A 23888-nucleotide genomic window follows, 5' to 3' on the forward strand; every position below is an offset into this window, starting at 1 on the left:
CACGCATTTGTCCAGGAGGTCTGTTATCGCCTTCTCCTTACATAATAACAAAAAATCTTTTTCCTCCGCGATGGACCAAGTGTTTCTTTTTACGTTTAACGGCGTGCTCATTGTATTTGAGCGAAGAAAAAAATAAAGCAGAATAGACAAGGAAACGAAAACGCGTTGTAATTTGTAAACAATTTTTCCCCGCCAGTGGCCTGCCAGTCCACCGCGGGGTAAGCGATAATTTTCCCGCCAAAAATTAACGCATGCGTACTATGCGTTCGCGTCTTATGTAAGACGCGAAGGTCAATTATACGAAGTTTTTCTCGTCTTAGACGCGTCTTATCTAAGAACGGGTGTTAACGGCTGTTCTAAAATAAGGCGCGTCTTAGCTAAGTCGCGTCTTATTTTAGACGAAATGTGCCGTTTATATGGAAAGTTCGCGTCTTATGTAAGACGCGTCTTATTTTCCCTCGTATAAACGGCCCTACTATCTGTCTTCTCATTGGCTAACAGCGTCAGCCTAAAGCTAATTTTGGAAATCAGCGCAACCTACAGATTAGTTGGTTATCTGCTAGCAAATAACTGACTAATCTGTAGGTTGCGTGCGCAATGTTTGATTTCCAACAGCAATGTCAATTCAGTTCCATGCGTCAGTGTCTTTGTCATTATTTTCGTCAAAACAATGTATGATAAAACAAATATCAGATTCAGTTTTTGTAATATCCGGTAAATTAAAGTCTCGGTAAGTGTTATCAGCCTCGGACTCGACCTTGATTATTCCGGATATCACAAAAACCTCATCCAATAATTGTTTATTAATTGTGCTATTTCAGTTTAACAACAAACAAGAAAACTTGTTGTGTAAAAGACTACAGGTGTACAATGTGCCTTTAATGTTTATTCGTCTAAGAGGAATAATTTACACTAGGAAAATATTGAAATCACCATTTGGCGTTTTACACCGACGGACAAATCTTCAAACACTCTTTTATAATTTCAGACCTGAGCTTATCACTGTTATGGAATTTACATGCCAAAACATGTTTAAATTATTCTATTAACTGAAACAATACAAATGTATTTAAGTGTCGCGGGCAAAGGGCTTGTTTACAGGGCTTTCGCAACCACAAGTGCAAGAGAAAGACTTGGAAACTATATTGCCTGGAATATGTACAATGCTTAGATATATATATTTTTTTCAGATTCGAATGTCAAACAATAATGCTGTGTGCTTGATGAGAGAAATCCTGCACTCCACTCTGTTATATACTTATTCGACGCAATTTTTTTTCGTCAGTTTGATCATAATTCATCCTGATCGCGTACAGCAGAAATGCTGAAAGACGAAGAAAGCCGGTTCCCAGAGTCCAGTTCCTCCTGTAGCACTCGCGCACGGGATTGGAGCACAGATATCTGCTGTCTGAGCGACTCGATTGTATCCTCAAGCTCCTGGGAATACCAACAACGGGTAAATTGTAAAAACATGGGGTTACAGGGCTCAAAAAAAGTCCCGTTCGGCTCCGGATCAAGTGGATTTTCTTGCTGGGTAAGAAACTTTCAAAGCTCACTTGCCCATATATCAATTGCAAGATCCCTAAGGGGACCTGTCAGTGACAGATCCAGACCTTCAGGTAAAGGAGGGGGGGGGGGGGGGGAGTGGGGGTGACGGTCATCCAGACCCTGAGATAAGGGGGGTCCCGGTCTCAAATTTTTTTTCCCGCCCTTTGGGCCTCAATTTGGCCAGCCACTGCATGTAGCATGTAAGGGGATATCTCGCAGCGAGAATGGAGAATGAAAGTAGTTTTCGATGAGAGAAAACTCTGCTGGGCAGCTTATCCATTAATAAGCAAACGCAATAAAATTTTACCTCTCTAAGAGAAGCTGGCATTAAACCTTTCATTTTCTCTTCGTACTGTAATCGCAGTCGAGATATCTGTGGAGCAAAATATATGAATAAATAAATAAATGAATGGATGGATAACCTTCAACTGCCTTGAATAATTTTAGAACCATAATTTAAAGGCGCATCTGGATGCTTTCCTTGTGGCATATTTCCCTGTAGTTTCCTATCGGAAAATGATCAATATGATTCTGGGGGAAAAACTTCCTACTTACCCCTCCCAGAACCCAAAGGTAATTCTAACCCTTCACTTAAGGTAAAATGTTGGGTAAGACGGGGGGGGGGGGTAAGTGGGCAGTTTTTTCAAACTGTCGAACGGTAAATCCTAATTACAACAAATCAAATAGATAAAAAACTGACTACAGTTACTGTCAAAGGTCTTATTCATACTCTTTCTTGTGAGTCGAGCTCCGTTTGTTGAACACGCTTCTCCAAATGCTTGACCATTGTCTTCTGCGTTTCCACATCTTGCTGCAAGGACTAAGGAGAAAAAGAATTCTCTTTTGAACGTTCATCATGATCAATGACAACCATCAACAGTTCCCTTGGAACACACTATACTGGCCCTGGTTTCTTGGAGAATGGTCAAATTTAATCTAGGGTTAATTAAGCTAATAAAGCGTATAAATATTATTGGTGAGCCTTTGATTGGTAACACCCAGTTAAGTTAGCCAAAATAAGAAGAAAACGGTGTATAAAACAGAAAACAACCGGAGTTTAACATTTAAAGTCTGAGTTAGCTCTAATCGGCCTACGAGCAACTGCGTAGCAGACAATCCTTGCATGAGCGAACCAATAATAAGTGCTGGGCCAAAACAAAAAAAAAATATGGGAAGGGTGGTTGAGGAGAAATTGGTAACGCAACCGCCAACCTCCACACCACCCTTCCTTCCTTGCGTTCTGGTGGTTTCTTTCAGCCTACGTCAGAACGAATCCGGTTAGAAAATATGCCGTTTCAAAAATGTCCGGATTCATGTGGACTTGGCGTTACTTAGCCTCCCACACAGACGTTCTTAGGGGTCCGTCACGCGTTTCCACGTGACGAACCCCTAAGAACGTCTTTGTGGGATGCTAGGAGTTACTAAGTTTACTATGTTACCATTGTTACGAAAGATAGCGACAGTGAAACATATTAAAGTTTCAAACAACAATAACACCAGGAACAAATTAATTCCACATCACAAACCTTAACAACTGTAGAATGATGCTTTTTCACCGATGCTTTCTCGTCTTCGTGTTTAGCTGTGGTTTGAGCAAGTTTCTTTTCTAAGCTTGTTTTTGTCCTGCAAGAACGTTTAGTCCCAGTTAGTTAAAAGTAAGGTGTCTTTTAGAATGTGTTCTGGTACTTAGCAATTAAGTAAGCTTAAAAGCATGGTCTCGAGGGATGGGAGCAGGAGGCTTTCCTTCCCCCACACTGACTTCTTCAGAGAATCGAACTCCTAGGGGATATCCAATTTGAAAACTATGGAGTAAGAGGAGTTATAAATTCTTGGTTTAGATCATATCTTTCAGATCGCCAACAGTCGATTGAAATAGGCAAATGCATATCTGAGACTGAAACGATCGTATGTGGAGTGCCTCAAGGCCCTGCACTTGGGCCCTTGCTTTTCTAATTATATATTAATGACATCCATAAATCTTTCAAGAAATTTACTTTTTATCTATTCGCAGTTGATACAAGTCTAATCTATGCAAATGACAATATTACAGATGAAGGACTGTTAAATATTTGGGTATAATGATTGATTCTGGACTTTCATGGAAGCATCATAATGACTTTATCTATCACAAAATTGGTAGATCGGTTGGAACTATCGCTAAAATGAGGCATTACATTCCACGGCATCTTCTTTGAATTGATATCATGCACCTTATGTAAATTATGGTATCTGCGCATGTGGGCAACTGTCCACAGACCTACCTCAATAAGTTACTTGTACTGCAAAAAACGTGCGCTGCTTTTGATATATTTTGCTAAACCCAGAGACCGTGCAAGTCCTTTTTTTATTGAATCAAACTACCTTCCTCTACAGTCTTTGTTCTTTCCAAAGTTAATTTATTTAATGTATGACGTCCATGCTAAGACAGTTCTGATTGCCTGATAACCAACGGTCCTCTTACTGAACCTAAATAAGCTTAAACAACGGTTCACTTCAGATCACGTTTAAAAACTTGACACGGCACGTATCTTACCGAGCAATTTCTTCTTTTAATTTCTTTATTTCGTCTTCTAGGGTTTCTATAACCTGCGGTAAAAAACAAAGCAGCAAATATATCTTTTGAAACAACACATAATTTATGTAAACTTGATAAACAAGAGGAACTGATGTCTGCGCTGAGGTTTATATGTGCCTAGCACATACTCTAAGCCATTAAAAATAGCACACGAGCAACCGTAATTTCTCTATTTTCAGTTGAAGTGATTTATACTAAAGAATAAATTATGCAATCTAGGGCTGTAAATTTAAAAGTATTGCTCGCCTAAATATCCCAAAATGTGTCTTGATCGGACATAACACCATCAATGATAAATTTTGCAATCATGTTTGTACTCACAGCCCACCAACCTTTCTCTGTTAACTGGAATTTCCAAACCTTCAACAGAGCACCCTCGCTTTGCTGAGAAGAATAGTATATGGGTGTGTTGTGCGTAAAAAAGAGCGGAGCTCGCAGCTCGGAGGTTGAATCGCCACCACAAAAAAGTAAAAACAAAAGTTAAGGGAGGTCTGTACTTGTCTACTTTGACATGTTAAAAAAAAGGTAAATGCTCTGACCTTTTGTCCTTTGGTGGATCTGCCAACGTATTCTTCTTCCATCTGTTTCATTCTGTTGTTTGTCTAAACAGAAGGAAAAATTCCATTAATCATATCGTGCTAGGGAGGATTTATCATTATCACCTTTGAAAAAAATTTAACTACAAAACAAACCTTCGTTACCACTCTTCAGGCGGTTCTAGAAAAAATACGAGTACCCAGGCTTATTAAGAACGTCTAGAAAATCAATATTATTTTCCGCCTTACCTTTTCTAAAATCTGTTCCATCTCCGTGCTGTGTTCACGTTGCAACTGTAATTTTTGCTGTTCCAGCTGGCTCTTGAATTTTACTTGCTGTTCAAAACAAAGAGAGTTGGTAATCATCAAAAAGCCTTCTTCACATCGAAGACCCGGCGACGGATACTGGGAAATGTCTATTACAGTACACTATTTTGTTATGAAAAAAAAAAAGGCCAGATCGTAATTGCAAAGGAACCTCTTAGTACCGTAAATCCTCTAATAAGCCCCGGGGGGGCATATTTATTTCAAGCCCATTTGACGGGGAGGGCGGGGAGAGGGGGGGGGGTTTAATAGAGACGGGGGACATATTTAATTTAGCAAAGACGATGGTATCAATTTTCCAAAAAGAACCAAAATACAAAGTGGAAAAGCTCAAGTACAAGAGGAGGTCATGCAGCCGAGGATCAAAAACAATTCCGAACTTCCAGTTGGTGAATAAACCATGCATCGCGGATCAGTCCACACGAAGTTTTACAGTCCGGTGATTGATTAATACAGTCTATCATTTATTACTGAAGAATAATAAGGGGGAGGGGAGAGGGGCTTATTAACTTTATTTTTCTGAAAAGGGGCCGTTATGGGGGCTTACTGGAGAGAGGGGGCTTAAACAGAGGATTTACGGTATACCTCGAATGCTATTTGAAAGAAAAACCGCTTGATACGCTGATGGAGAACTTGAATGAGGCCAAATAAAAATGCACAGCTCACCATGTTTTCTTCCTGTCTCTTGTAGTTTTGTTTCTCCTCTTCTCTCATCAGGCTTAGTTCCATCAACTGAGTCTTGTGGGTGGAATTCGCTTGAATAATCTGCCACCAAACATGGTGAGTAACCGTTAAAGGATACAGAGGAACCTCGATACAACGAAAGGCCAGGGAATGGCCAAATTTGTTCGCTATAACGAAGTTCTCTTCCATATATTTTACAATTACTGGGGTAAAGAGAATCGTTCGCTTTTATACCGAGGACTTCGTTATATAGTGGTTCGTTATATCGAGGTTCCACTGTATTTGAAATACAAGAGTGTTTAAGTTTCACGTATACGGCAAACATCAGATTCAAGTTAAGAATTTCTCAAAATAGAAAATAAGCAGATAAAAACAGCTCCAAATAATTCTTATAGATAAATAATTGCGTGAAACTGCTAAATCATGTGTAGAAATAATGAACTGTAAACGACAAGTAAAGCAGAAACTTGGTCACGTGGCACAAATTCGCGTTTGCCGTTTGACGTAAACGTGATGCTTAACCTCTCCACATGATCAAACCTCCCTTACCCACCCACCATGAGGACAGAGAGAGGAAAGTTGCCGTTGTGGGGACCTAGGAATAGAAACCTTTAGATTCGAGGACCTGAACGACTACGAGTACGAGATTTGATTTTAAAGTTTTTCCGCGTATTGTCAAAAAATAGACTTCCCGGAATTCTTCATTGTACTTTTTTTCACTAGAAAAGTTAGCACTGTTATCGTTATTGAAGGAGGTTGAGCCCTCTCCCGATTGCAAAATGCTAAAACTTCTAACATTTGATAACTTGTTCCCGCCACTACGACACTCTCGCTAAAACTCGTAGTAGAATGACGACGGCTACCACGTTTTCCCGCCAAAATGACGCTGCCTCAAGCGCGAGCACTACTTACTGTTGAGAAAATCTAGTACTCTTAGTCGTTCTCGTCTTTTAATGTAAATGTTACAAAAAGATTAAGGGAATGGCACTCTGCCAGCAGAGCCTTTCTTTCACTTGCTCGATTTTGGCGTACTTGCGAGAAAGACTTACCTCTTCTCGTAACTCTCTCACTTGCTGCTCTAACTCAGCAATAGTCTGCCAAGAAGTGAAAAAATTCAATCAGTAAAAACCCAGTTGAACCTCCCGATAATTTGAAGCAAAACTGGCCTCCCTCCCCCAGTCAACCACAGTATTCTTAACTCCCCCTTCCGACAATTCGGACCAATTTCCTTCTCCCGAGGAGATTAGAAACATCAGAATTGCAGTGTACACACGTAACACCGCAATTAGAAGTCCGCCTGCATCCTGGTAAAATGAGACAAAATATAAAGTTTAAAAGCTTAGCCTGAGTAGCCGGTGGTTTTGTTTGGTGAGCGCGCAAATGAGCTAAATGAGCGGTGAAACCGCGAGATTAAAAGCTCAGTACTTTTGAACTCGTTAAATACCTTGGCATCTTTTGTTGTCCTGTTCCGGGCTTGATTTTCGTGTTCCAACATTTTCTGGCGAAGCTTTTCCAGTTGCATTTCCTAAAAGAAAGTATCAAACAAAAAAACAATGTGCCTTCTTGGTATCTCCCCTTAGAAAGAGAAGTCACTGAAAGCCAACGAAAATAAACCACCTGTTTCTCAGGCCCAAGATGTTTAAACGGTGCGTTGGATAAATCTATCCACCGGATAAATCTCTATCTGTTGGACAACGCAATTGGTTTTCCTGATACTGATCTATTCGGTGAGGGCGCTATCCAACTGAGGCCATACTTTCCCTTCGCCCTTAAAAAACCGGCGCCTGCGAGTTTGAGGAAAGAAATCTGATGAAAATTAAACAAAGGTCTTTCAAGACGGCGGTTCTAACCGAGGACAGCAACAAGTCTGCGTCAAAATGAACTAGTTCTACTGGGCTTATACTCTGTTTCAACCGATTTGGAAACAGAGTATAAGCCTGATGTAGTTGTTTCAACAAATACGGAGTCTCATCTGACATCAGTGAAATGAGTATCCTTCTGCTAAACCCATGGAGTATTAGTTGTTGATGTTTTTTATTCTACCTTTCCTTGTTCGTGTTCCTTTAATAACGAATCTCTTTCTATCTGATGAGCCCTGAGGGTCTGTGCTTTCTCCTGCTCGTGTCTAATACTTATTTCTGCAACCTGAGAAAAAAAGGAAAAGTATGGATGTTAGTAAGTAAGCAAGTTAGCAAGTATAGCAGTAGATAAACTCGGTTCAGAACAGACGAGTTAAGTGTTTCCGTCACGAGCACACAATCAGCTAGAGATCAACACAAATTTTGCTACAATACTGGACAAAACTACTTGAGAGCATTTTTTCGTTAATACGCACTACCTTATACAACAAAACCATTTCCAAATCAACTGCTTTGCATAAAGAAAACTCTCTTCCCCAGTTCAACGTTGCTTACTTCGAACGCCTAGGGATGAGGGGGGAGGGGGAGGGAAGAATCGCCACGGCTACGATGTTTAGAAAAATGCTCTCTAAGTATGCAATTTTAGCAAGAGTTTTGTCCAAGATTGTACGTATCTATGGTCCTGTATGAGTGAATTAAAAAAATTGTTACCTTTTGTTTACTCGACGGTTGAGGACTACTGCAATTCTAATAATCATTACGTGCTTTTCTTTCAGAGTTCATGGTAAGGAAACACGATGAATGTTTTTCACAACTTAAGGACAAAATTGACATACAAAAAAGTGTACCTCTTTTTCATGCTTGATTTTGAGGTCATCTAGTTGGCGGCTAAATTCCTTTGCCTGCTTTTCCCGAAGATTCTTAGAACGAGCCAGGTCTTCTTCAACTTTCTCCATCTGCAGAATAATAATAGTTGATCATCGGAAGGAGACCTCATCCCCCCGCTTTCCTCAATAATTAACCAACTATCCCCAGATGAGAAAGCAAATTTCTGTGGACGAGGCACAGTCAGTGCTCAGGGTTTATTCTAGAAATTGGCCAATGAGGGTCAAATGGACCCCCTTCTGTAATTTTAGGGGGCCCTTTTTCAAGAAAGGGGTCCAAGAAAGGGGGTCCCCCAAAGCTATTTGAACTTGTTGGTACAGACTGTTCCATGAGAAAACGAACGTTTATTGAAATAATCACTTAAAGACCCGCAAGTACTGAACATGAAGTTCAAATGACTCGAATGCTTTAACGTAAATGAAAAGCTTCTTTCAAAAAAATAGTGCTTATCCTTGGGTTTAATTTTTTTGCGCCCCATTTGACGCGGCAACGTAAATTTTATGCGGCTTTTTTTTCCAAATTGCGGAAATCCCGCAAGGCCTCGCTCTAGAATAAACCCTGAGTGCCCAGTGCTGAATGGTGACAACATATCGATAGTGATTGTCTGGCAGATTGACTGACCGCTAAACGAGTGACTGACAGCGGAATAAGCTTTACCTGTGCTTTCATCTCGTCGAACATTCTTCCTGAGTTTCTCTCTACTTGACTTTTAAAATCCTCCAGCGCTAGTTCAGCCTGCTGAGCTTGCTGTTTTTGAACTTCAGAAAGCTTTTGTACTTGATCGTCACGTTCCCTTTAGAAAAAAAAAACGATTATTTAGCACCATGTGAACGTGCATGCTCAAGTCAAACGCTTATGAAGTGTTGATGCCTGAACATTTCCGTTTCTTTTCTTTTAGTTTTCTACCCTTTTGTACCAAAAATGTTTGATGTGTCGGTTGCTTTGAAACCCAAAAGATAACGGTCTGAGAACCAAACCTGAACCGACTATTGCCAAAGCTAAAAATCGCATATCATCAGTTCGCAAGACTGAAAAAATTTCAAGGATGACTTCTGAGAGATGTGGTTTATGCACAAGATGTGTCTGAGGGGATCAAAGTCACACCCTATTTCATACCTTCCTCGGCGCTCTTAGACTATTTCAGGGTTCTGATTATCGCAATACGATTTGTGTGGGGTATGATAAGAACGAAGGCTACTTTATGCAGGTTTCACGCTCCATAAAATAGAGAGGATGCCAAAATCTAAGTAATAATTAAGGAATCCTAAATTCCTCATAGCAAAACAACAACAACAACAACAACAACAACAAAGAACATTTGCATTCACATGGCGAGCTTACTTCAGAGCTGCCTCCAACTTTCTAATACGCTTCTCGGACTCTTCTTCACCCTGATTTAGCTCTGCCTGAATCCCCCGAATCTGAAAAAGGAACAAAGAAATATCTAGCCTTCGAAAAAGCTCTCTCCATTTGGAGTTTATTCCTCGAGAACAGCATGTTCAGCATTGTAACTAAGGTCGCTCACCTTTTTCTCGTGAAGGTGCTCTAAGTTTAATTTCTCTTGTTTGTGCGCGGCTTCGAGTTCCTGTTAATATAAAAGCATCAAAACTGCTATAACCAAATACACTTCCTGTAAGCGCTAGAATGTCAATGACTCCCCTTCTAGTCACAAAAGCGTCTATTACGTCACGTTATCAAATGAGAAAAAATGTCTAAGGCGTGGTCAATCGGAGAAAAAAATAGGGTCCTGAAGTTCCTTTTGTGGACGATGGCCGCTTTGGATGGCTGTGCAGTGTGAAAGAGAAGGGAACTGGGGCCGAACTGCGTCGCGCAATTGTTTGTGGGAAAGTTACTGGGAACATGCAGGTTAGTCCCTAGTAATAGTCCCAGAAGTCTTTGCAACAGTCAACTCGGCCCAGTTTCCCTCTTGTTTCCAAAGTGGCGCATGTTTAGACATAATTAAAGATAACTATAAAACCTGCTGCTGGGACAGCGGTAACTCAAATCAAATCCTTACCCTAAGCTGTCTCTGGCGTTGAAACTCAGTATCTTGGAGTGCCTGTTTCAGCTGGGTAACCTGTGACTCCAATTCCGCTATCGTGTCTGTCGCCTAAATGTACACAGATCATAAAATCACTCACGAAATTTCTTACAAAAAGGAGAGGAACATTGCCAGTTACCTCTCGTACAAAATCAAAAAAATTTACGATGCAGATAAATGCAAGATAGATTTTGAAGTCACGAGGAAGGAGATACTACACATTCCAAAAGTCAGCAAAGAATGAGGCTGCCAGCGCATGAGGCGGTTCATCGTAATTGAAACTTGCATTTCATATAGGTTAGCTGGTGGTTTTTATTCACCAAGTCTGTTAGAGTTTCTTCTTTCAATCACCCCTCTCAACCCTTTTTTCATTGTGACAGGTGCTCTAAACAAGTTTTGAAAATTTTTCCAAACATAATTGTTGCCAAGGTTGCAGGGTTCTATCTAAGGTATTTGAGGGGTAGAAGCTTCCCCGCAAAATGCCCAGCTTCCCCTAAAAAATATTGTTATCATTGCAGTATATAATAAGTATATAACTATATCGGAAAAATCATCCAGACGCGACGAGGTGAGTGCACATGACGTAAGTATTCCCCGTCTAAGGACACAATCGTGTCTCAAAATGCACCAGATTGCATCTCAGCGCATATTCATTTCAAAAAACTTCCCGTAGGAGCATGTCCCCGGATCCCCCTAGGAAGCTCGTGGCCTTCCGCCACTTGGGACTTCTCCCCCAAACGATAAATCCTAGATAGAACCCTGGCTTGCCACACAATGCCGTTTTCTTTCTGTTCCCGTCCGGTTGCGTAAGTTCATTAATATAAAACGGACAGATACCTTGGCAATGGCTCCTGCATGCTGTTGTTTCATTCCTTCCATGCTGGCATCCGTTTTCTTGTTTAACTGTTTGATTACTGCTTTGTGTTCATTGATTGCAGAAGAATGGTCTCGCTCCATTTTTGCCAGGCTAAAAAGCAAACATACAAGACTCTTTTAATCTTATTTGGTATTAGATAAACTAGTTCTAACCTGCCAGTATCTGTTCCTGGTATCCATACAGCGATGAGAACCATGAGGAAGGTTGGATTGTCACCACACTGTGAGATCGATCACAGGCGGCCCAAACTCAGTACGTTGAAATGTCATATTCTATTGAGCGGTTCATCCCTGCCAAGGCTGCATAATTAAGTACCAAACGACCTCTCTCCCCCGCCCAGCCCCTCATTTTAGCTTGAAAATGACTTAGAGAGTCCCACCGCCAGGAATATTCCAAGTTTTAATTTTGTTTTTGAAGAAAAGAAAAAAAACAAAATTTTGAGTGTCACTGTTGGCTATGTGTACGTCTCCTGCTGGGTTCTTCAGTCCCGTCATCCCGATGCAAACTTTGGCTCAATCCCTTAATGTTATTTTGGGCATCCCCATCCCGTGCATACTTTCAATCCCGAATCCCGGACCCCAAAAAATCGATCAAGGACCCTCTTGTAGGATACCATGATTGATACCAAATTTGGCCAGAAATGTATGCAGACTACGACTAAAAGAACATTCAACAGAAACTAGGAAATAATGTGCTAAATATTTTGATAGATACAGAAAACAAAAAACTGTTTAGAGGCAAATGTAATTACGTTGTCTTGGCTTCTTGTAATTCACTGGACAGGGAGGATGCCTGTTGTTCAAGTTCTTCCTAAAAAAAAGCAGCAAAGTGAATCATTAGGTTAAAACTGTCATTCACTGAGTCAGGTGAAGGTTTCAGGACCCTTCCCCTTCTCCAATAGTTTCTTCTTCTGAATTTCATCTTAACTTTCACGATCTTGTGTATATTTTAGTCTCTTTCTATATCAGTTTTAATACATTTTTATGACTTGAGTTTATAATAACCAGAATAAGTGTAACTATTTTAAATTTTTATTTATATAAATTTTTATTTTTCTTTCACATAATCTATTTTTTGAGGGCCACTGGGTCATCAGTTGTTAAAACTGCCATGTGCCACCTTCGTTAACGAAAGTCACCATCTATCTTTATCTATCTATGTAAATTTGCCTGCGCTTTTGCATGTGACCCTCACTTGATGTAAAAAGTATTGTCATTTGCTAATGAATTTTGCTTTGTTTTCTGCTTCTAATTGGTGTAGACTAACCAGATTGATTGAAAAGCTAGAAATTCAGTTTGGGTTGACTATTAAGGAAGACTGGAGATCACCATTGTAAGAGGAAAATACATTCTAATTGTTTGCATTGACTGTCTATAGGCAATAGCATGTCCATAGCTACCCCAGCTGAAAGGCGGACATATGGTTGACCTATGAAGTTTTCTAATACAGAAAATGATGTTACTATCTTCATGGCCACGATTTGACAGGCCTCCAGTATAATTTCAAATGAATTAATTAGCACCAGAATGCACCTAAAATAGGTTTTACAAGACAGGATAACCACAACAGAGGGGCCAGTATGTACTGCGGGCCCTCAAGTGACAACAACAAGTGCCACAGTAATGATTTTTGTTACCTTTTCCTTTGCAAGCTTGGATCGTGAGCTTTGAAGACCTTCTGATTCTTGAGTAAGTTGTTGAACTCTTGTTTCCAACTCCTGAATTACAAGCCTCTAAAGAACAGCAATCACAATGAGTGTCAGATACTGCCTTCTAGCATTTATCAAAAATTTCATCTAGAAGAACTGGATTCCTTGAGAAAGTACTGTCACCTAATCTTCTAACAACTGATACCTCTACAAAAGTCAGGATCAACAAATTTAAATAAACATTTCAAGTAACAAATCCCCATTGCCCAGAGGCAAACCAGTTGGCTATAGGCAAGCATAGCCGAGGATTTAAACTCGCGACTACTATGAATTAATCCTGCTAGCGGTCAGGGGGGGACTTGAACTTGGGGCCTCTGGATTGCCACACCAGTGCTCTAACCACTCGGTCACACTGCCTCCCCAAACCTTGTCTTCCTCGCTCCCATGGGTTTTTATATTTATTTTGCAAATATGCTTAGTACAATGCATGTTTCACTTACTGTGGCTGCATTTTGCTGATTGTATTCAGTCTCCATTTTTTGCAGTCTCTGATTTGTTTCGTCCAGTAATTCCTGGATATTCTGTGTGTGTTGCTTTTGCATCTCAAACTTCTCTTGCTCAAACTCTGCTATCTTGTCATTCAACTGAATTAAGGCCACAAGAAAACAATAACCTTGTCATTCCCTTTGAAATGGGTGTTGGGCAGTTAAAAGAGAATGAGATTTTCTCAATACTAAGTTGTGTGTACAATTCTCCTTGTTCTCAACAAAACATCTAACTAAGATAATAAGTAGGTATAAAGAGGTACTGACCTTTTTTTCAAAGCCATGCTGTGCTGTTTCACCACTCTGCTCAGCCAGAGTCTTGAGTTCAGCTATTTGTTGATCTCTCTGCTCCTTCATTGTTTGTGCTTCTCTGACGAGCTGAGAAACTGAATACAAGAAGCACTCTTCCTTTGTAATGTGTTCATTCACTTAGAATGAATAAGGCCCTCTTGATGATAAATTCAAGAAAGTGATGGCTTTGAAATGGGAACACAAGAAACAGATACTGGTGATGAACAACTGTACTTGCAAAGAGATTTGAAAAATTTCTTTCAGCTCTCAGCATACCAGTCTGTGCACATACGTTTTTTTCTTTCCTCACCCCCCCCCCCAAAGAAATTTGGAGAGTGAGTGCAATATTTACACCCCCTCCCCCACCCCATGGAACTAGCAGTGAATATATCCCCCATGGTTTTCATTTTCATACGTGCTCTCAACTAAGGAGAAAATAGAGGATCTGTGAACAGCTATCAACAAGCACAACATTCTGTGTCCTCAATAATCTATTATCAATGGTATAAAAACCTCCATAGAGAATGGAGAAATATTGCACTCCATTTTGCAACAAGCATTGCCCTCCCTTATTTAGTGGGTATATGATTAAAGTCCCAACATCCTGACAAAGCAATAATAATTCTTATTTCACTGAATTTCATCAAGTGACTATATAACATACAGCATTAGGTTGTTACTTGCGCAAAACATTCCTAGTGAATGTCTTTTTGCTGTCTACTTTTCCTCCAACTTACAGTTTAACTACTGTTGGCCAAAGAGTTGCCAAGACAGAATTGTGCTACTAAATGAGGTGCTTCTCATTTCTTTTGGATCTTGGAGAGAAGGGAAGTGGGTAAAACGTTTTTCTTAAATTATTGTTACCTTTTCTTTCCTGTTTCTTAGCAGCTGCTTCCATTTCAGTTATCTTGTTTCTGTAGTGCGATTTCACTTCCTCTAATTCCATGTTCTTTCTGTCTAAAATCTACAAAAAAGAAACATATCCTTGATATCTAAGAGTTAGACACAATTACTTTCTCAAAATGATGACTCACTGACACCTTACAGCATTCTGACACCCACAAAATAACTGGAAAAAGGATAAAGGTACAGTTTTTAAAATGTCTTAATTTTACAAACTTACAGCAACATTTTTAGTCTTGACCTATTATCAACTTTTTGCTACTTGAATTACCTTTTGGACAGCAACATCATGTTGCTGTTGAAGCTTAAGCTTATCTTCATGGTACTTTGCCTCAACCATTTTCGTTCTTAGCTCAATCTGAAGAAACAGCAGTTAAAAAAGAAGTACATCGAATAAATAAATAAAGACGAGAATGAATACTACATTAATTTAAAGGAAAGGGACAGGTAAACAACTTAAACTGAACGTTGTTAACAAAAACTCAGAGAGGGGAGCATGTCACGCAACAGTTTCAAAAAGGTTTTAACTAATTGATCTTGAGAGGACAATATTTAGACGGTTTAAAAAATATTGGTCTCACTAGAAGGCTACAACTATATGTGAAGCATCTAATATCATTTAAACTCAAACTCTGCCTACTTTCTGTCATGAGCAACATAAGAAGAGAAAAGACACTAATTTTTTGTTTTGTTTCATTTCTAACTTTGAAACCAAGTTGATGGATTATTATATAAATATTAAATTGCTTCAGTCTTAATGTTGAAGCCAATTTATTATGTTAAAAATGTAAAAGTGCTTGTTATAGCTTGTTCATTATTTTATTTCTGTGCACTGGTTGTTACATGTACCTCTCTGTCACTTGATCGACTAAAACTATGGTCATCTCTGAAAGTTCCATTGATAGATGATAGACCTTTAGAAGACAACAAAAGAAAACAATTTAAAAAAAGAGAAAAAGAGCCTGAAAACAAAGGGTGCAAAAATCCCATTAATTATTAAGCTACTTATGCCACTGGGACGGGGTCCTTAACTTTAGAGTGCAACAATGGAAGGACATGTTCTGGATGGTACAATGAAAGATGTGAAACAAGAAAACTACCTAAAGTGTAGCAATAAAGGGAGAGGTAAGTGTTAGTCATGTTACATATATTAGACACAGTTTTACAACAGACCTGTCTTTGGTACTGAAAAAAGAACCCACCTTTTGTGAAGCCATTGTAGTGGTTTGTTTTTGATGGCTAAATGAAAATAAAAAAATAACAAAAAATTAATGTGGTTATCAAAAGAAGAAGTACCAAAACAAAGGGACATGTAGCCATAAACTATTGGCTTCAAACCTTTTTTAAAAGAGGTTAAAGGTTATGCATCTATTTATTTTGAACTTCCAAGAATGTAACTTCAGAACAAATTTAAATCGGCTCCACTCCCATATACTCTCCTATTCATTCATCCTCCCCCCCACCTCCCCCAGCACCCCCATGTCTTCATACTTACAGGAGATGTAGAGGGATATCCTGAATCAGTGTGCTGGTACTCTGAAGGACTTCGACGAGGTGGTGGAGAAATCCGACCCCCATATCTTGACTCTAGAATATCTTCGGATGGATAACCTACTGAATGACGTCCCTTGTACTGTTTTTCTTCGAGGACCTGATCCAAACCTGGAGCCACTTCATAGCCATTTTTCTCCTCTCTGCTAGTGCTGTAAGTTGTGGACCGTGGTTGAGGAATGGGATTTACGCCATTTGTGGTTGGAAGCTCCCTGAAACAGGAATACAAAAAAATGACATATTGCTCTTCTTAAAACTTACAGGATGGTATTCTTTATTTATTGTTGAATAAAATAATGAAACTAAGGGATTCGGGAAAAATAAAGTAATAAATGCACTGAACTGGCATTGAAAATTTAGGTTTTAATCCTAAGTGTTATATTTAGGGTTTTTTGTGTAGGGAGAAGAATGAACCCGGCAACATGTATGCCTTGTATATACATGTGTTAATATCATCACACCTTCTTGGATGAAGAGGAATGCTGCCAGATGTATCAGAATATATACTTCCTAAAATAAAAAAGACAAACCAGGTTAAAACTTTAATGCTGGGAAGTACTAGATTCCATAACACAGTTGTACCTCATATTATTGTGAGCAAAGAAGCTCTTAATATACATACTCTGCCATAAATGAAACACACAATAATGGAAAGATAAACTCTATACCTGAGGAACTAGCAATCTCTCTGAGCCAGTCAGGGGGTTGATGACCAAACTCCTGGAAATTATGCAATTTTTTTTAAACAAAAATCAGTACTGATAAAGGTATCCATTATATAAACTACCATGAGTATGGGCAAAATTAAACGTTGATAATCAGTTCTCAACTCAATGTACATGTACCAGACTTTTTTAGGGTTCAAATTTTCCTTTGCTCAAAAGTTATTGTCCATTCTAGAGAAACTGATTTCAGAGGAAGAAAATGAAATTAACATGGTTTGAAAACCATTTACTTTTAACTAGTAGGAAAATTTTGAACCACAACATATACATGTGTTGACAATAAGAAACAGAACAAAGTAATGTAAATAAAATATCATAATTATTACCTCTTCAAGTTCCACAGTGGCACTTTTTCTACTTACAGGTTCATCAAGATATATGGACTGCAACAAAAAGAATGAGATTTTGCACCAATTTACTTATTCTTATATACTCAAATTTGACATGCACTATTGACCAGATGACCCTTTGTACAAAACTGTCTGGCAACAAAAAATTGCACTTGGCTCCACTGGAAGCACAACTTACTACTTTGTTACCCTTAATATAGTTTGAATTATTGAAGAGGAGAGTGGAGTCAGGCTCTCAGTGACTCCTGATCTACATGCAATCCCACATTCTTCCCTTGATTACCAAGCTTTTGATTCTCACCTCTTTCTGTCTCCTAAGGTTTACAGCATAGGAGATAAAAGAATATTGAGAATCAACCTTGAGTCCCAAGCAAAACTGTTGGGACACTTCACTGTCTTCTTACCCTCCTAATGTTGGTGTGCAAGATTTGGTGAGTTAACTGCGATACACAACATTGGGAGGACAATAAAAAAAAACAGCATTTGGCGGAAGTGTCCCAACTATTTCTGTCTGAGACTGTAGGTAAGAACCATTTCAACCTAAGTTTCATTTTAACTAGAATATGTACATGTTGTATATTTTATACCATATAAGATGGCAGTGGCTGAAGTGGTCCCGCCTCTGGTCTTCTAGTAAAAGGATCTTCTAAAAGGCCACGCTTTACCATATGAAGCAACAACTGTGCGTACAGGTTACGATTTTTTCTGTGTGAGGAAGATCGAGAAATGTCAATACTCATGTTTTAGGTCATATACAGTGTACAAGGCTATGCTTTAGGAAAAAATGTAGTGAGCCAAAGGTCTGAATCTAAGAAATTTTGGGTCGGTTATTTAAACAAAGTCTAACTTAGACCACGGTTTAGGAAATCTTTGGACCTCCAGATCTCTTCCCTAGCAGGTTGTTTTAAGAAGACAAGTAGTGCTTTCTATTCTACGCCATAAACACAAAACATGTTTTAATAAAGGTATTTGGCTAACTGAAAATTGCTTGGAATGTGGTTTTGTTAAACACCAGCTAAACTCTGTTTAAATATCTGGCCCTTAGGGTCTCCACAGTAGGGAGCCTATAGTAAGCAAGTAAGGCAATAAGGGCAGTAATTTGCCCAATATCAGTCTGAATATTAAAATAGTTGTTTTAGCTCTAGATAGAGTAGAACCTTATTAACTGAAATTCCCAAGGGGCATAAAAAGTTCAACTTAGCAGGAGTTTCAGCTGGTAGTTAAAATTTACTGAAAATTGATTTGAAAGGAGACTGGTTTGAGTAAACTTTTTCAAGATTTTGGGTTTAACTTCTGCTTTGTGACTGCAAGTTATCCCTATCCAGGACAGTTTCATGCAGACATTAACAATCAAAGCTAGGTTTTGATATTAAGTGTTTCTGTCTACTTACCTTCCGCTTGTGCCTGGTCCAGGAGGTTCACAAAGCTTTTTGATCCATAATGCCACTCTTTGTCTCTCTGTTACAATGAATGTTTCAACTGTTATTAAGCTTCATTATACATTTTAAGAAACTCTGTTTTAGGACAAAGGAAGGATCTCCGTCAATGATTCTGCTGATATTAGCATGTCTCCTACACAAATCTCATCATTTCTTTAGTTGATTAAACAGTTAAACCCATACACTGTTCTTGTGATACTATATGCTTGTGATTTGATTGGACCGAAGATTAACCAATCTCTTCTTTTTTCATAATTCAATAATATATTATTATTTCCTTCCTGTGTGATTACAAGTAGTACTGCACTTCAAGAAACTAACATGGTTACAGATTGTGCGCATACAAGTCCCTGTCTAGACAAACTTCTAATGTGCCCAGCCCAGACGATATCTTAAAATCAATAATTTTATTTAAGCCTAAGTCAGATTTACAGTTAGAATTAATACTGAGCTGGATTCTGCTTATCTTTTTGCAAAGCCTTTTATTAACCAGAAAGGAATTGAACTAACAATCAAAATTCTCGGTTCAAATGAAGATTGACAGTTATAAGTAGACGACTCATTAGGAATAAGGCCTGGATAATTGCTTACATCAGCTAACAGTTCCCAGGGGAAACACACACTGAACTGTTTCTGTTCATTACTTTTCATTGTAGTTGCATAAAATTTTATCTATTTTTAAGAAAATTTATCTGTCAGAATGAATAATATATTGGGAAAACATTAATTGGGATAGATCTATACAGTGGAGGGTGTCAAAAAGAAAATAAGGCTAAAAGTACTTAACCTATGTTGATCCTCAAGGGTGCCTATTGTGTTACAGTGTGTATGCCCTGTTTTTTAAGGTGTTTCGACAATTCACCTGCAAGAGCAGATGCCTTTTTCCGCTATAGTTGCTACCATGTTAGGAACTGAGAACCACAGGACAAGGTACAGATAACAATATTTTCATTCTTAAAGCACAAAACTTTAATATAAGGTCAAGGTTGGCAAGGAAGTAACAATGGTGTAACAAAAAAAACAGCCGGAAATAAAAAGAAAAAATTGTTGATAGGCGAGGTTTGCCAAATTTCTCTGAAAAAACACAACAGTGAAGCCCAAAATAATTAGCTGTATTTCACCTTAAAGATATAGTATTAATTCAAGTTAAATGATGTATTTAAAAAACATACACCATTTACCCAAACACCCTGGTCGATCTGAAACGTTCGAAAAAACTAGTTCACTTAAATTATGACGATTAACGCAGTTTAGGATCGTATACAAGGTTATATTAATTATGCCTTTTGTCCTGGGTGTTATCAGGTGTTATGAGATTAAAGTAAAACTTAAGCTTTAAGCCCAGTGTTTATAATGTTTTAAAACCCTGTAACATTTGCTTGTGATCTTTGTCGATGGCTTCTCTTACAAGTCTGGAGAGACCTTGTTGTGATGTTTAACAAAACATCACAACACCACTTAAAACAAAGAGAGAAAACTGCCAACGTAACAATATTCTTAAAAGCCTAGCAACTGAATTGTATATCGTGCACTTGTGTTAGGTTACCTGATTTGTGAGGCAGCCGAAGAACGAATGGCTTCATTTCCTCCAAATAGCGATCAAACATAGAGTCTTGCCTCTCACTTAATGAGCTGTTTAGTCCAGTAATTTCACCATAACGATGGGAAGTCATCTTCACGGTTGACTTTAAAACCTTTTTAAGGTTAAAAGTCACTATTTGCGTCGGCACAAGATGAAAAATGTCACCATGAGTTCACGCAGTCTCTTTCCAAGAATGGCGGAATCGCTATTTCTCACACCAGGAACAAGACACACAGCAGTTTCTTTCAGTTTTGTTTTTCTTAGTGCTGCAGGAATATCCTAAATAATGGTTCTATAAAGGAAAACATCTGTCTTCCCCGTTATAAATTATAAATGAAGTTTGTAAAAGACCGCCAACCGTTGAAGCAAACACAAAATGCAACCATGACTGATTCGACTGAGTGGAAACTGGGGACGAGCCAATCTGGGAATTGTTCTGGGGGGAACCCTAAGGGGGAACCCAGGGGTGTTTCGTTGTTGGTTAACCTCTGTACAGGTAGGATTGTTTTCATTTTCCCCTTTTTTTTCTTTATTTTGCCGAAATTTATCAAAACAGTTATTTTTTATTCTCTTGCAAGCAATTAGCAGCTTAGTCGAGCTTATTAGTCGGAGTACATTGAAATTCATTACTAACCTTTGATCAGGTCCAATTTGAAAATTTTAGTATCTCTCTTACATATTTCCCTCTCGCTAGTCCATGGCTTTCGCCTTATTTTCCCGCCAGAATATTGTCTGTTAGAACTCAGGTTTGGGGGTGGTACCCATCGCAAAAGCTTTTTGCGAGCCCGCGTTATCAATGTACAGCTGACCTTCATTATTACCTATGCGTCAACAGAACAACATGGCGGACAAGTTAACGTCTTTGCGTCTTTTTGAAAGACTCTGCCTTTAAAATGGCTCAAATACGAGAGACAATTGAAGCGCTTTGCACTGTCCTCAATACTCACTGCCCCGGTAAGATTTCTGCAGAGAGTTTTCGTTTGGCCAAGTTTGACAAAAAAGAAGCGACAGACTCATTATGGATGACACTCCATACAGTTCTCACCGCAGAAAGTTTAAAACCAAGTGATCAACGCCATCATAATGTTGCGAAGTTCTGTAAACATGTGATGTTCCACAAGGGCTATCGAGTAAATGAGTTCTTTCAGCTTCCAGAGGACATGTCCTATGGCAGCCGAGAATTAATGTTAGCCTTAGGTTGGCTGATGGCAAAAGAAGATGTTGTTACGAAATTTATAAACAAACTCAAACCTTTGATTTTTGAAGATCCTCCTGTAGACTTTTCATTGTTTGAAAAAATACCCTTGCCACTGGCACCTGATCACTTAACAGAGAAACCAACGAAAAAGGACTGTGATGCTGTTGATGTTGCTGATCGTTTGATACTCAAGTACAATAGATTGGACTCTTCACTGAAAAACCTTCTGGCTTCAAGAAGTGAATACACCAAAATAGTTTGTAAGTTACACTCAATTCCCAAAGCAGCAAAATCCCACAGCTCAAGCCATTTCTCAACACAAGATGTTTATTTTATGCGGCATCTATGGGAGATGGAAAAATATCAGCAAAGGTTGGAGTGGTTTTGCAGTTATGCTAAGGCTCTTGTTTCCTGGTCGGCAAATGAGCTAACATTCTGGAAATGGATGGAAAGTGTTTTGGATGCAAAAATACAGAATGCCACTGAAATGGAACAGGGAATTGAAAACACTAACAGATTTCCAGATAATCAGCTTTTTAAGCCTAGCAGTACTTTACAAAAGGCCAAAGAGCGCCAAGTTGAACTTTCCCAAATCTTAAATGCGCAAGAGCCAGTGTATAGGAAGGTTTCCATAAGATGGAAGAAAATCAAATCAAGTCTTCAATCTTCTGAAGAAGGACATGAGAAACTAGCAGAAATTTTATCATCACTTAATAAAGAGCTTTTGGAAGAGTTTAAAGAGGTTCAGAAATCCTCAACATCTACCAGTAGTCAAGATAAATGTGAGAATTTAAAATCAAAGGATTCTTCTCTTTGTTTTAAAAAGCTAACCCAAGGAGATTTGAAAACAGGACAAGCATCTAAAGAGGTTATTAAAAAATCAATGGCATCTGAGGAAATTGAGAGATTGAAACAAAGGAAACAAGTTTTAGAAATGAAACTTAGGTCTTTGCAGGACTCTCAGAAGGCAAAACTGTTTGAGATTTCTCAGGCTCACCCAAGCCTTGTTTGTATCTCTCCTAAAATGGGAAACACTTTGTGAACTTCTATCATTGCAAGAGACGTGAATCCCCCACCCTACTTTTAAGCTAAAACATTCTATCTTCCTATTTTGCCGTGGCTAGGAAGCTTGCTATCATCATCATCATCATCATCATCATCATCAGCATTAATTAAAAGCCTCCCATTCGGACCATGGTGTTTCATGTGATTTTGCCCAAGGAGACTTGAAATTCTTGTTCCAAGAAGGCAAGACCAGTGGCCCTTTTGAGGGAGTCAATGTAAGTTAACATTAATTTGTCCCCCATGTGTAGCTTGTCCTATGAGTTCTATCTTCTCTTCTATGTCAGTTTGCCTACGAGAACCCAAACTAATTACCTGTAGCTGTGGGAAATAACTATTATTGTTAGACAACAGGAACAAAGATCTCTCTTCAGGCTTCATCAAGCAACAGCACTTAGAATACAAGAGTTGTATACAATCACAATCATCCTTCATTTTCTGTCAAGGCCTGGTGAAAATGTGTTAGTAAGGTGAGGGGTTTACTCTCTCTCTCTCTCTCTCTTTCGAGGTAGCCTCCAATGAAAAATGTCAGAAGTGATCTAATTTTTGTGTACCGCTACAGTAGTAACCTGGAAAGTGAGCTCTCCTCTCGTCTGTGCCGTGATTTTGCAGATTTGTGGAATTCCTTCATAGATCTGATCTTGGACATGTATTAGTAACACTGTGTATGTGCCCTAAAGACATAAGCCCAACAAGAAACAGCAAAATCGTTTCCGTATTATCTGGAGAAGAAGAGAAAGTAAGCTGAGAAGACTGAGATTATAGCTTGGTGAAACTGAATCACAGTGTATCATCATTGGGAGTGAGCATCATGACACAAGAGTAAGAGAGTAACAAACTAGTTAAAGATTAAGAAGAATTAATGCATCAATTTAACTTTCTGGGAAACTGACCACCCACCCCTCCCCTAAGTCAACATTATCACTTCTCACTTAGGGTAAAATGTTAGCTTAGGGGAGGGATAGGTGGGCAGTTTCTTACAAACCTAAATTGATCCAAGTTAACCCATTTGCCCCTGAACCACCAGTAACCACCCGTGTGGATCCAGGTCCTTTCTACCCTTTGTGACGTCATCAGTTTTAACGGTCAAGGACAACTTTCTTCGCTAACTTGTGTAGAGTGAAAAGATCTTTCAAACCATACCAGAATGAGCACAATTCATTCAAGGACACTGGAGAAAGATGCAAAAAACCACATGACATTGACCTGAAAATCTCCATGAAAATCTTGTTCCATTGCTCACCTACCTTTCCTTTCACCTAATA

The 23888-nt window shown here is 38.9% G+C and overlaps 2 protein-coding genes across 2 annotated transcripts; one reads left to right on the top strand and one right to left on the bottom strand.

Moving 5' to 3' along the window:
- Nucleotides 1-866: 866 nt before the first annotated feature.
- LOC140941136 (centrosomal protein of 112 kDa-like) lies at nucleotides 867-20752 on the bottom strand. Its single transcript, XM_073390108.1, has 32 exons — nucleotides 20328-20752; nucleotides 18734-18800; nucleotides 17930-18047; nucleotides 17319-17375; nucleotides 16936-16987; nucleotides 16729-16777; nucleotides 16212-16479; nucleotides 15919-15955; nucleotides 15566-15630; nucleotides 14988-15074; nucleotides 14678-14777; nucleotides 13790-13908; nucleotides 13478-13621; nucleotides 12966-13061; nucleotides 12081-12139; nucleotides 11290-11419; nucleotides 10429-10521; nucleotides 9937-9996; nucleotides 9753-9832; nucleotides 9069-9204; nucleotides 8375-8482; nucleotides 7711-7812; nucleotides 7112-7192; nucleotides 6717-6761; nucleotides 5650-5748; nucleotides 4909-4995; nucleotides 4663-4725; nucleotides 4082-4134; nucleotides 3075-3171; nucleotides 2279-2368; nucleotides 1856-1921; nucleotides 867-1437 (listed from the first exon to the last, which is right to left on the bottom strand). The coding sequence occupies exons 1-32, from the start codon at nucleotides 20452-20454 to the stop codon at nucleotides 1291-1293; spliced, it is 2982 nt and encodes a 993-aa protein (XP_073246209.1). The 5' UTR covers nucleotides 20455-20752; the 3' UTR covers nucleotides 867-1290.
- A 478-nt stretch (nucleotides 20753-21230) lies between these two features.
- LOC140941062 (tubulin epsilon and delta complex protein 1-like) lies at nucleotides 21231-22603 on the top strand. Its single transcript, XM_073390020.1, has one exon. The coding sequence runs from the start codon at nucleotides 21257-21259 to the stop codon at nucleotides 22601-22603; it is 1347 nt and encodes a 448-aa protein (XP_073246121.1). The 5' UTR covers nucleotides 21231-21256.
- The last annotated feature ends 1285 nt before the right edge of the window (nucleotides 22604-23888 follow it).

The sequence above is a fragment of the Porites lutea genome, chromosome 6 (assembly GCF_958299795.1).
Source record: "Porites lutea chromosome 6, jaPorLute2.1, whole genome shotgun sequence".
Classification (NCBI taxonomy): Eukaryota; Metazoa; Cnidaria; class Anthozoa; order Scleractinia; family Poritidae; genus Porites; species Porites lutea.

What these genes read in the sequence shown, in the direction of transcription:
- LOC140941136 (XM_073390108.1), bottom strand. Translation starts at nt 20,454, where the DNA reads ATGACTTCCCATCGTTATGGTGAAATTACTGGACTAAACAGCTCATTA. An exon ending in AGCATGGCTTTGAAAAAAAG is followed by an intron (nt 13,622 to 13,789) that starts GTCAGTACCTCT and finishes GCCTTAATTCAG; the next exon opens with TTGAATGACAAGATAGCAGA. An exon ending in TGGAACAGATTTTAGAAAAG is followed by an intron (nt 4,726 to 4,908) that starts GTAAGGCGGAAA and finishes CCTTCTGTTTAG; the next exon opens with ACAAACAACAGAATGAAACA.
- LOC140941062 (XM_073390020.1), top strand. Translation starts at nt 21,257, where the DNA reads ATGGCTCAAATACGAGAGACAATTGAAGCGCTTTGCACTGTCCTCAAT.